Source organism: Tinamus guttatus, unplaced genomic scaffold (assembly GCF_059628265.1).
Source record: "Tinamus guttatus ecotype Peru unplaced genomic scaffold, ASM5962826v1 Tinamus_guttatus_pri_ptg000649l, whole genome shotgun sequence".
Taxonomy (NCBI): domain Eukaryota; kingdom Metazoa; phylum Chordata; class Aves; order Tinamiformes; family Tinamidae; genus Tinamus; species Tinamus guttatus.
This window is the reverse complement of record NW_028289183.1, coordinates 3289957-3302540: the sequence shown is the minus strand read 5'-3', so window position 1 is coordinate 3302540 and position 12584 is coordinate 3289957. Positions and strand designations below refer to the sequence as shown.

Below are 12584 nucleotides of genomic sequence, written 5' to 3'. Positions count from 1 at the left end.
CTTTGAAGCAACTTGACTTTAGATGATTAATTGCAGCAAAATGCTTGCACAAGGGAAGGAGACTTGGCTTTGATTTATTGATGTTTCTTTGTGAGAACAAATTTATAGCAGAGGGAAGCAGCTTCTGAAGAGAATATCAAATAGTTAAAAGGTTCCAAGCATTCTTTGATGTCACAGCCCTGAAGAAATACTGGAAGGTATTGAGGAACAGACACTGTTTATTTATAAAATAAAGATCAGATACCTGCTTTTGGCAAGAGCCTGTAACTGAGTTTCTTTTAACAAGCCATTCATTAGACTGGGTCCAGCTCCAAGCCTAAGTTTCTCCCCCAGCTGCCTGCTGAGGTGCTGAGAGCCTGCAGTGACATTTTCAGCCATTAAGCAGCACCTGTTTCTCACATAAGCCAAGAAAGCAACAGCACCTTACCGGTGCCGTGGTGTACAAGCTACTGTGGAGGGAATGAGGCAGCAACGTGGAAACCTGTTACACACTGGCTACCAAAATAAATGTGGTAGCTATGTCTCAAAATCAGCATCTGCCATGGTAATTGCCTGGGCCTTTGTCATGCTTGTTAGAGGAAAGAGGAGAGAGAGACACTATGGCAGAGAAAGAAGAAGGTGACGCTGCTCTTCCTCGTGCTGAACTCCGAGGATGACACCCCAGCTGGTCGCAGTCAGGGTGGTGTCTTCTGCTCGCAGCCACCTCACAGCTGAGTCTCTAGAAGTCCAGAAGCTGCAAGATGAGAGCAGCAGTGCTTCAGTTTCCAAAGCAAGAAGACTGCTCATCCCGGCCGTGTCCTCCCGCGGCTCAGAGCGGGGCTCCGCGCTACCCACCAGCTGCGGCAGCACCTTCTCCACGTGCTCGACATCCACCGTGGTCAGGTCCTCGCCCTGGGCCTGTCGCGCCGCTCGCGCCGCTGTCTCTGGTGCCGGCGGGACGGAGCGTGAGGAGCCCGAGCCGGGCGGCCCCGGGCGCGCGGCGGCCGCGTTCGCCTCCCGCCCCGTCCCGCCCCGCCGCGGCGGCCCCGCTCACCGCGCACGAAGACGTTGAGCAGCTCCGCCGCCAGCAGCAGCGCCTCGCCGTTCACTGCAACGACAAAGCGCTCGCGGAGGGCGGGCGGGCGGGCGAGCGGCGCCCGGCCCGCCCCGCCGTCCCGCTACCTCGGGTCCGCCCGTCGCGGAAGTGGAGGCGGAGCAGCCGGTCCACCGTCTCCTGCGGGCAGAGAACACGGGGTCGGCGCGGGGCGCCGCCGCGCCCGGGGCGGCCCCGCGCCGCCCGGACCCACCTTCCTGAAGCCGCCGCCGCTGCCGCCCCGCTCCTCCATGGCGCGCGGGGCCCGCCGGGAGCGGCGGCGCGGGGCGGGGCGGCGGCGGCCGCTTCCGCCGGCGGGCGCGGCGCGGCGCGGCCATGGAGGAGCTCGGCCGGGCCTACGCGCGGCTGTGCGCGGCGGGCGGCGCGGCGCCGCAGGCGGCCGTGCTGCGGCGGCTGCGGGAGCCCGGCGCGGCGCCGGGGCGCGCCCGCCTCGACCTGGCGGCGCAGAGCCTCTCGCTGGAGACGTGCGGCGCGCTGGGGCGGCTGCTGCCCGGCGCCGCGCCCTTCGCCGAGGTGCTGCTCGGCGACTGCGGCCTCAGCGAGGAAGGTGGGCGCGCGGCGGGGCTGCCCTCGCCGCCCTCGGGAGACGCCGCCGCCGCCCGGGCCCGCAGCGCTCGCTCGCTGCCGCCTCGCTGCCCCCCGCGCTGTGGGGCGGCCCCGAGGCCTGGCTGCTGCCCGCCTGTCCCGGCGCCAGGGGCCCGGTAGCAATAAAAACACGTTGCTCTTCAGGAACCGTCTGCTGGCAAAGCCGACGGACCGAGGGCAGCGCTTCTCACCGCAGCCCTGCAGCTGTGTCCGGTCCTGGCTGGGTGGACGGCAGCGGCCTCGGGCACCGCTGCTCGTGATCCCCGTGGCAGCGGAGATGCTTTCCCGCTGCCCTCGAGGACTGCTGGCTGCGTGTGCTGCTGTGCCCGTAAGGGCCTGGTGGCAGCTGCTGTTACAGCATTAGATCAATAACGTGCCCATTCCGATCACCAGGTCATTCCTTCCAGCACACACTGGATTAGGGCTCTGTAGGACACAGTAGGGTGACTCTCTAGTCAATCCTAGAAACTAAACTAGTGAACACCTTGTCTTTGTGGTCTGTTTGGACCTGAGCTATTTTCCCATCCGTACTAAGCAGGTATATAGGATAAGATGCAGTTATCCATCTGGGCCCCTCTTTTTCTGGGAATATGTAAACTCCATCCCAAGGGTTCAGGCCTGCACTTTCCAGGAGCACTGCCTCCTCATTAAGTAAGATGCTTTGTCACAGCCAAATCTCCTGAGCTGCTTGGTTGAAACAACAATTTTCCCTCCCAAGCAGGCAGATTACATGTGTGGAGTAAACAGCTTTTTATTTTTTTATTTTTTTCTCCTATCCAGGTGTCAAACTTCTGTTGAATGGGCTTTGCTCCAACACCACAGTCAAATCTTTGGATTTGAAGGTGAGTTAGAGTAAGCTTAAGACAAAGAAAAAGGGAAGGGAATAGAAGCACAAACTTAATGTGAGTTAGAACAGAAAATTCTGCTGCAGTAGGCCTGTAGATTTCCAGTTCCCGAGTGTCTTGGTCCTTTTCTCCGATCTGCCATGTTAAAGCATGTTACAGCTCTCCCCAAATTGCCTGGTAACTGACCTGTCTCTGAATTTTTCTTGGCTCTCCTGTTTTGCTAGAGTGTTACTGCCGCATTACAGCTGAACAACGCTTGGTGCTGTTTGATGTATGAGCTGGATGGGACAGGGCATAACGCACTGATTACCCATCACCTTTCTTTCAGGGGAATAACCTGCGAATTGCAGGAGCGGAGGCTTTGGGAAAACTTCTTAGGCAGAATCAGTCCATCAGGAGGTAAAAAATTGCACCTACCTCTGTTATTTCTGTTAGATGAAGCCAACATTGGAAAGGGATGAGGGTCAGGAGAAATGTCAGGTGTGCCTTAGCAGTACCCTGCACTCTTGGTGTCTTGAATAGGTACCATGTCCTATATAGATATTATTCAGGCTCTTAAAACTGCCAGATTACAGAACAAATTTCAATCCTGTCTGATTTTTCCCTAGCTTAATCTTGGAATGGAACAGCCTGGGCGTGTGGGAGGAGGGCTTCTCCTTTTTCTGCCAGGGGCTGGCAGCAAACAGCTTTCTCCAGCGGCTAGATCTGCGCAACAACCAGATCAACCATCAAGGGGCAGGAGAGCTGGCCATGGCACTGAAACGAAATGCCAGCCTACAGGAGCTGGGTAAGAGTGACTAATTTTGTCCATCTGCAAACGCACACAAAAATGTACATATATGTTCAAGTTGACTGTAGCCTGTCTTGATCTCTGCAAGCTGCTTGGAGAACATTCCCATTTCCCATTTTGCAGACTTTGTGCAGGGAATAGAGGTCACAACCCTATGGCCTTTGAGGGGAGGGAACTGCTACTGGCATCTCTGGAACCAAACCTGCAGATGAAGATTATGCTCTTGGAGCAGAACCATGCTTAGTGAAGGGGGGAATAGGTTGATTCCCATCATGAATCCTTTTGGCATGTCTCTGCCTGTCAGCCTCTGAGACTTACTTTACACTTGCTTTGTCCTTAAAGAGGAATTACTGGAGTTTTCTCGGGGAAAATGTGGCTCTTGGTGCTGGCTGTTTGTCATCCACAGGTTGTAATTTTAGTGCTTTGTGGAAGGAGAGCTCAGAGGGTGAAGGTGAGACACAAGACTTGCTCACCTGTCAGACTGGGACAGCTTCCTGCACATAAATACGCTTAAGACTCATCCATTCCCTTCCTGCCATGTCAGTCATCCCCCTCACCCCCGTTCATCTCAAAAGGGAACATAACATCCATTTGTGTTTGTGCTGAGCCCTTTGAGGATTAGTTAGCTGCACATGCAGATGTGTGTAGAGGATGATATCTGTATCTTCCAGTGGATGTCGAGTGACTACCAGGATGAAAATTTGCTTTCTGTGTAGATTTGCGCTGGAATAATATTGGGCTTTTGGGTGGCCGAGCTTTGTTGAACTGCCTGCACAGCAATAAGACTCTGAAGAAGCTGGAGCTGGCAGGGAACAATGTTCCCAGTGACATCCTGAAGGCTGTGGGTAAGCACTACTTGTTGCATGGGAAAGAATCAGTAACTCCTTTCGCACTTCAGCATTCAAGAGACGTTGGGCATTTTCTGCTTCAAAAGGGAGCCTTCCCTCTTCTGCTCTCTATTTCAACAGCACCTCCTCAGCACTGCCCTGCATATCTTCCTCTTGCCCTGTAATGAGGGCTACTTAGGTAGGAGATGCCACTTTTAGCAGCAGGAGGAAAAAATGTGAAAGGGCTGAGGACTCTAGTTTGCCTCTGAGTAGCCAGTGGTCAGCTTGTGTTTGGTTAATGTCCTTTGTCATCCTACTTACAGTGCAGCTGAGCTGTTTTCATGAAACTGGGGTGTTGATTACTCAATGCATGCTGGTTGCATTTGGTTCCTTAAATGCCCTTAAAGTGGAAGTAGACCCTGTATACAGGCCAGTTTCAAAGAAGCTGCCATCCTGGTGCTTCTGATAGCCAGATTTCATACTGTCCTATAGCAATTGTTGCTATTCTGTTGCTATAGAAGCATGTACATTATCTCCTGCTCTCTCTGCATCAGAACAAGCTTTGGATCACAACCAAGACCGTCAAACAATTCTCAGTGAGACCCACAGTAGAACCCGTGTGCTCAGCAATGAGGTTTTGAGTCTGAGGAATGAGAAGGCCAAGCAGGTCAGTAATCTCCTCATATGCTGGCAGTTGGAATAGCTGGAATCCTCTGCTATCTACTGGTGTCCTCACGAACCACTCTGTGATAGGACTGTTGGGCACCTGAATTTCAGTATGCATCTTTTAGAAGGCACTCAGCATTATTTAGTGTATTGGATCCTTTCTCTGAGCTAGGTTGTCCAGGAATCAAATCCATGACACATATTATGAAGACATGTCATACCAAGCGTATTCATTCTGGATTCTGCATGAGTTTGGTGATTTTCCGCCCGCATTCATGCTTTCACTGCTTCTTTTGCAACTGTTCTGATGTTTTTCAAGTGAAAAAGCTATAAATATGAGTTTGTTTTACTTCTGACACCTAATAGCATGGGGTCCCTGTGGCTGATGACCTTAATCAAACCGGGAGTGAACCTGTTTTGCCTCCAGTTTGGTTTCTTTTGCAGCAGTGTCTTTACCTGTTTTCAGTAGTCATTCAGAAGATAAAGATAAGAAATGTAAATTCAAGCATCAGCTTGAAGCTGATGCTGTTCATTTTCTCGCTGATGTTTGTCCTGTTCACAGTTCTTAGATTTGATGGACACCATAGACAAACAGAGAGAAGAAATAGCCAGGAGTAGCAGGTGAGTTGATTATCTGGGCAACTTCTGCTCTTTGGTAGCAGGATTGGTCCCTTTCCATCTACTGGCAGAATATTAGAGTTTGGGTTTTTTTATTTTCTTCTTTTTTCTTTTTTTTTTCTTTTTTTTCACAAATGCAGGATGTCTACAGCACGAGTCAGCCAGCTGCAGGAAGCACTGGATGAGCAGCACTCTATTATGAATTCACTGAAAGCCAAGTATGGAACAATCTTTAGCCTTCTCACAGTTCTGTGCTGACATTGCTGAGCTGAGCTATTAAGAAAAGAAATAATCTTACAGAGTGTCTGACTTAGTGTTTCACTTAGTTGTGCAGTAATGTCCAGAAGTTGTGGTCAGATCAGGCCTTTGGCTTTTCCACAGTAAACATTTTGCCTGTTCTTCAGTAAAAAGAGTGCATTGGTGTAAGAGCATGTGAATGATAGAGTGAAGAGAGGAAAAGAATTGTGGGGTGGGCTGCAGGAACATTCCTTGTACAGTTTGGAACACGGAAAGAGTTAATTGTGTTCACCACCTTCACCCATTAGTTGGCAGTATCCTCTGAGGACCATTGCAGATATGAAGAAACCTGACCAGTGAGAAGGGTGAGCTGGAACTGCCCAAAAGTAGGGTTAGACTGTGTTGAGCCATGTGCGTATGGCAAGCCTGGTTAGTTCAATTCTGTCAACTCGAAGTAGGTTTTTTTGGTGCCATGCTTCAGTGTCATGTATTTATTCCTAGGTAGAGAGTATGAGATAAGTGACAGTTATCAGTCATTCTGATAACTGTGTTTAAAATCCCATCACTAATGTAAATAATTTGGAAGTGGTGTAACATAGCCCGCTTTGTTCTCTTGTGAGAATGGGCAAGTCCTTGAGGGTCCAGACATGAAAACAGCACTGGGAACACAGGCTGAGAGAGCAGAGCACCAAGCTCTGAAAAGTCCCAGGTCACTGTAGAGGCTGCTGGGTGAAAGGGTTATGAAATTCTTTTTCTCAGAGGCAAGAATACATCATTTAGCCTTGCTGATTTTCTCCATTGTCAAATGTGTGTTAATGTATTGTGCTCTGGAGAGCTTATTGGAAGTGTCCCTCTGGAAAAATCCTCTGGAAAGTGTGTCTCTGTGCAGGCTGCAGATGACTGAAGCTGCCTTGGCTCTGTCTGAGCAGAAGGTGCACAACTTGGGAGAGCTGCTCAGTGCCGTGAAACAGGAGCAAACTAGCGTGGCTGAGCGCCACCTTAAGGAGCTCCAGCAGCAAAAGCAGGTGGGCTGGATAAGTCCTGGTTAGGTTTGAGAGTAGAGTTCCAAGTCATATCATGCCTGTGTTGTTGTTTTTTTGTTTTGTTTTGTTTTGGTGTATTTGGAGAATGCTGGGTGGGATAGGCAAGCATGATTTTTACTACTAGTGGTTTAACCATGGTTTACATGAAAAAAAATGTTTAAATTGGATAGGTGAGCGTTGGGTGCAGAGAGAAGCCATGGTGTTTGTGGCTTGGGTCAGAGTTGGATGCAGTAGTTTGGCAGTACAGGAACTCAGGTTGGTGAGTGACAGGTTTTTCTCAGTTTTGCTTCTGTTTGCAGGAAGGTGCTGATCGGGAAGGCAAGCTTTCCCGGGAATTGTCTGCTGTCAGTGAGAAGAACCTGCTTCTAAGAAACCAGGTAGGAAAGCAAGCCCATGGCTGAGAGGTGGAACTTGGGCACTAGTTGCCTCTGCTCTCAGTATGTCTTTTCTTTTGACCCCATTTGTGTCTTTGCTGATTGACAGCTAAGTTGGTCTGCTGATTTTGTCTTTTATGGTGGTAACTTCGTTGTAGGTGGATGAGTTGGAGAAGAAGTGCAAAGTCCAACAGGATCAGCTCTTTCAGGTAAAACAAGACTTGACCAACACAACAGCAGAGTTGAAGCTTCGGGCTGTGCAGGCTGAGGGTGAGTGGAGGAGCAGAGACAGCTCTTGGGTGCCTGTGGGGTGGGATCTATGAGTTCAAGGTGAGAGACAGACAAAGATGAAGGGTGGAAAGATTTGCGATCCAACATACCCTATGTATAGCCTGTGATGTAGGAAGATCAGTTGTGATCTGCCTGCCTTTAAACTGCAGAACGCTTAGAAGTGGAGAAGAGAAAATTTAAGCAAAGCCTTGAAGACATGGAATCCCTTCGGTTAAAAGAGGTAAGAATGGGGTTTCTGCATCCTCCTGAGGTCAGCGTCTTTTTTGGCCCTGAGATATAGAAACCTCCATTTATTCTCTGGAAGCGATTCTTTGCTGTCAGATGCTCTTAAAAAGTTTTAAAATTGGTAGACCTAGATTTAGTGAGGGAATAAAGTCCATTTTTACAAGGAGAGCCTAGCTGAAAAGATGACAAAATGTTCTGCCAGCTAGCAAGACTTGGTAGCTTGCAAGAGCATGGCCCAGAGCAGTCCCAGAGCCACAAAAGAGGCTTGTCCTAATGTCACTCCAGTGACAGCTGATTCTGTATTTATTGCAACTTCCTAGTGGACTTCTGTGGGAGAGGAAAGGGAGATTTTTTTTTTGGTAATAGCTGACTCAACAAGAGAATGCCCTTTCTTATGCTGAGTGGCCCTGTTATACTATGCCTGGAGATCACTGTTTTTCTGGCGTTTGCCTAAGTGCTTCCTGTGGTTTTGCAGGTGGATCGTATGACACAACATGTTGAGGCCAGCGAACGTGCTTTGCAAGAGAGGATCCAGAGGCTGGAGGCCATGAGGATAGCTCTGGAGGAGGTGGGAGTGGATGCTCCAGGTGCCCTGAAATGGTCAGGTAGCAGTGGCAGAATGAAACTGTCAGTATTTTAATAGGAAAACAATGTGCATTATTCTAATACTGACCAGTGGAAAGACTTTTGTGTGGTGTGGGGACAAACAGAAGACAGCAACTGGAACATTCAGTTTCTTGGCTAAAACTTGGATTTGTAGATTCTGTTTGAGCAAAAATTAATTTTCCATTGACTGTAGTTAAACTCTTACCATGATTTGATTCTGCAGGTTTCCTGTGTGCTCCATGTGAGTTGCGTAGTATTTTTCTCCTTATCTGTTCCCCTAGCTAAATGCAGCGCTGCCCTTCCCAGTTCTGTGTCTTTGGAAAGCTTCACATATTTCTTTCCTACCTGTAAATGAAACTTTTATTGAGTTCAGTTGGTAGTCTCAAGGTGAGAAAAGATACATAATTTGGGATTTGTCTCGCCTTGCCCCTGGCCCTGAGTGAGGAACAGCTGTGTCACTTTGTAGCCTCTGTTGGGAAGCTGCTGCTGTTTTGATAGTGACAACACACTGTCCGTGTTGCAGTGATGCAGCTTCACTATCTGGAATGATCTTTTTATGTGTTTTTTGGCAGGAGCTGAGCCAAGTCAGAGCAGCTGCGCTTACTGAGCGAGGCCAGGCAGAAGAGGAGTTAATAAAAGTGCGAAATCAGACACGGTTGGAGGAGGTAAAGAAGTACCATCTGTTGGCCCTGCTTTTACGGGAAGGAGTGGATTTGCCTGTCTGGCTTACACATTTGTCTCAGGGAACTGATGAGTACCTCCCACCTCTGGATTTCATGGTCCTGCAAATAGCATAATTTCTGAAGGAGGAAGCTCTGAAAAGCATGCTTTGAAAGGCCTGAATTGTCTCCAGAATCTGAACACTATCCTCACTTGCTTTGTGCTTTCCAGTAATAACAAAATTGATGCAGATACTGTTCTAGCAAGTTTCATTTAACTGCCAGCTTTGGAAGCTAGCAGTCAGGTGGATCCCTCTGTTTATCAGCGGCCTTCAGTGCCACTTTTCTGGACTCTGAAGCAGATTTCAAAAGATGGCTATTGCTGCTGGGTAGGAAATGTCACTGTAAGATTGAACTTCACAGAAATGGCAATAAAGTCCGCACCCTGGAAAAGAGAAAAGGGAATGAGGAAAATACATCAAGAACCCTATTAGATTTTTGTTTTAATCATTCATAACATCACCAAAAAAGGGCATACAGGGCTGCAAATACATAAAAGCTGATACTTGTCTGTGGTAGGACACAGCAGTTGCCTCTCTGCATACCGCAGTGTTTCTTGGCCATTCAGGATGGGGATGAAATGAAGCTGTGGCATCACTGGAGGTGGCATTGGTGCTTCTGCTGGGAAAAGTGCCTCTTTTTCAGTGAGTGATCTGGGCTTTGCAGCATCTCCCTCAGATTTTTTTTTCCCTGTCAATAGAAAGCAGCTTAGATTCTCTCTTGAATGCAAGGGAGACATGCCAAATCTCTTAGGACGAAGTCTTTGGTTGCTCTTGGCTGTCAATTGACTGTACCAAGGGCACACTGTGCTGTTCGAGATAAGGAGAATTCTTTTGCAGGAATGGGATGGGACAGATCTCTTTTTTTCTTTGTGTCTTACAGCAACAACGACTAGAGCACCTACAAGAAAAGCTGCGGCTGATGACCGAGTCAAGGGATGAAGCTCAGAACTGTTACCTTAGACAAAAACAAGTGGTTGGCGAGGTCCAAGCGAAGGCCAACCAGTTGAGCCTGCATGCTGATGGGCTCAGAAGGCAGATAGAGGAACTTCAGCAGGTAATTTGGCCTGGAGCATAGAGATGCTTCTCACTAGAGCAAAGCAAATTGCTGATGTTTGTTTATTCACGGGTTTGTGCTTGTGTGCCAGGATCTGAACATTAAGGAACAGGAGAAGGTGACAGAGGTGAACAAAGTAAAAGTGGAGCTACAGGAGCAGATTGGACACCTGCAGGCTGAACGAACAGCACAAGAAGGTCTTAGAGAGAAGATTGCAGCCTTGGAGAGACAGCTGAAAGGTGATGGATGTGTGGTGGTGGGTGGATGTCATCCTTTCATACTTACCAAATGGTAGTGCTGGGCACTCTACAGTGGGCCTGGGGCTGGCTTATGCTTGTAGTTAGTGGCAGCAGGGTTTCCTGCCTGTGCATACACCCATGAATTCATCCTGATACACTTGCAGGGATTCCAACTATAATGACTCTATGATTCTGTGAGAGCAAGACTCAGAATTTAACTGCACCAGTCTGTACAGCAAGTAATATGTCTAGATTTCCTGCACAGTGGAGTGTAAAACATTGTGTCTGTACAAAACTTCTCTCGTTGTCTAATGCAGCTAAAGACTACTTGTAATTCTCATGTTCTGTCACTCATCCTGATCCCATTGCCGTTGGCTCTGCTACAGCATGTTATTCCTGTTTGTTCCAGGAATACCCCAGATTCCTGTAGTAATGCTGTTCTTTTCTTCCAGCCCTGTCAAGTAATCACCGAGAGGCACTACTGGACAAAGAAGGTGAAATCTCTGTACTGCTGGAGAGGCTGAGAATGAGAGAGGCGGAGATTTCCAGGATAAGGGAAGAAGAGGCCCAGCGTGCAAGCTTCTTGCAGAATGCCATCATGGCTTATGTGCAGGGTTCCCCCTTAGCACCCCTCAGTGCTAGGAAATGAGACTATTGCCTAAAGCCATACATGTAGGGTAAGCTCATTTTTAAGTGGGAGAGTTTTGTCCAAGTGTGGTGGCACGAAGGATTGCCAACTTAAGAAAATCTCCTCTTGCTCCTGTGAAATCTTGCTACTGACAGCATAAAGGACTCATGGAAGCAGCATCTGAAGCTGGGATTGAGGCAGGTGGGACTTCAGCATGTGGAGCCCTTCCGCTGCACTGCTACAGTATTTGGAACAGTTTCCATGGTCTTTTGTATGGTGCCAATCTCTCCGTTCACCTTATCATTACTGATGGTGCTGTGAGTTCCCTGCAATATGGTCCTTCTGAAACACTTGGCTGGATGCCAGGGCTGCTCACAATGAAATACTGTAAATGATGGACAGAAGTGTTTCTTATAGCTCCCTGTAGATGGGAGCTGTTTACTTTGCTCTAAGTCAACATGGGGTCCAGAAACGCTGGCTTTCAGCCACCTGCACCTGCATTCCCAGTGTTAAAAATGCACACAGCCACTGACAAGGCTCGGGCAGGTTTGCCCCACTTTGGCTCTTCTGCTCTGCCTCTCTCTGCCTCTGGCGATAGCAGTAGCAGCAGAGGGGCACTCACTGTACACACAAATAGCTGTGCTGAGGGGGACTGTGCACGGGGTGTCTGTGTCCTTTGGGGACAGCTGGTTCTTGGCCATGACACAAGCCTTTACCACATAGCTGACATTAGAAGAGGGTCAGTTTCTGTTCTTCATTGCTGTGAGCTGCAGCCCTGGGCTGGCATCCTTGTGGTCAGGCTTTGTGAAATGGTAAAACTGTCCTGCAGCTCCTCAGGAGCCTGGGCCTGGAGCTGTTCTGACCCAGCGCTGGGGTGGTGCTTGGCATAGCACAAAGGACAGGACCGAGCTTCCTCCTCCAGGCAGCAGCAGTCCAGCAAATGCTGTGGAAAAGAAGAGGGGAGGCAAGGGCTCTGAACCAGGGCCTGGAGAGCTGTCCCCGGAGAGCCACATCTCTCTGGGGATGGAAATGAACTTTTAGTGCATCTTTACAAGGCAGCTGACAGGCCCTGCTCAGCCCTGGTGAGGCCACATCTGGAGTGTTGTGTCCAGTTCTGGGCCCCACAGTGCAAGAGGGATGTGGAGCTGCTGGAGAGAGTCCAGCGCAGGGCTACGAGGATGATCAGGGGCCTGGAACATCTGCCCTATGAGGAGAGGCTGAGGGAGCTGGGCCTGCTCAGCCTGGAGAAGAGAAGGCTGAGAGGGGACCTGAGCAGTGTCTAGAAGTACCTCAAGGGAGGCAGTGAGGAGGATGGGGCCGGCCTCTTTTCACTGGTGGCACCAACAGAACTAGAGGTAATGGCCACAAACTGAAGCATCAAAAGTTCCACATGAACTTAAGAAAAAATTTCTTGACAGTGAGGGTGCCAGAGCACTGGAACAGACTGACCAGAGAGGTTGTGGAGTCTCCTTCTCTGGAGATCTTCAAACCCGCTTGGACGTAGTCCTGTGCCACGTGCTCTAGGTGACCCTGCGTGTGCAGGGGGGTTGGACTAGATGATCTCTAGAGGTCCCTTCCAACCTTGAGCATTCTGTGATTCCATGAGTCTTCTTGGCGTGTGCGGTGCCCGCATCCCGCTCGTGGTGCGTTTCGAAGGCCGCGTTTCGCGCCGCTCTGTCAATAATGAACCTTTGTGCTCGCCGTAGCACGGGGCAGCGGGCGGCCGCGCGGGGCGGTGGGCG

General features: G+C 49.6%; 2 protein-coding genes across 2 annotated transcripts; one reads left to right on the top strand and one right to left on the bottom strand.

Moving 5' to 3' along the window:
• Positions 1-670: 670 nt before the first annotated feature.
• Positions 671-1330, bottom strand: CENPX (centromere protein X). The gene is made up of 5 exons (XM_088535925.1): positions 1287-1330; positions 1162-1213; positions 1034-1087; positions 835-923; positions 671-733 (listed from the first exon to the last, which is right to left on the bottom strand). The coding sequence occupies exons 1-5, from the start codon at positions 1323-1325 to the stop codon at positions 719-721; spliced, it is 249 nt and encodes an 82-aa protein (XP_088392051.1). The 5' UTR covers positions 1326-1330; the 3' UTR covers positions 671-718.
• A 75-nt stretch (positions 1331-1405) lies between these two features.
• Positions 1406-11107, top strand: LRRC45 (leucine rich repeat containing 45). The gene is made up of 17 exons (XM_088535900.1): positions 1406-1640; positions 2459-2520; positions 2852-2922; positions 3132-3310; positions 4030-4158; positions 4695-4807; positions 5369-5427; positions 5565-5642; positions 6551-6686; positions 7004-7081; positions 7237-7348; positions 7519-7589; positions 8070-8162; positions 8773-8865; positions 9802-9975; positions 10067-10214; positions 10667-11107. The coding sequence occupies exons 1-17, from the start codon at positions 1409-1411 to the stop codon at positions 10861-10863; spliced, it is 2025 nt and encodes a 674-aa protein (XP_088392026.1). The 5' UTR covers positions 1406-1408; the 3' UTR covers positions 10864-11107.
• Positions 11108-12584: the final 1477 nt, after the last annotated feature.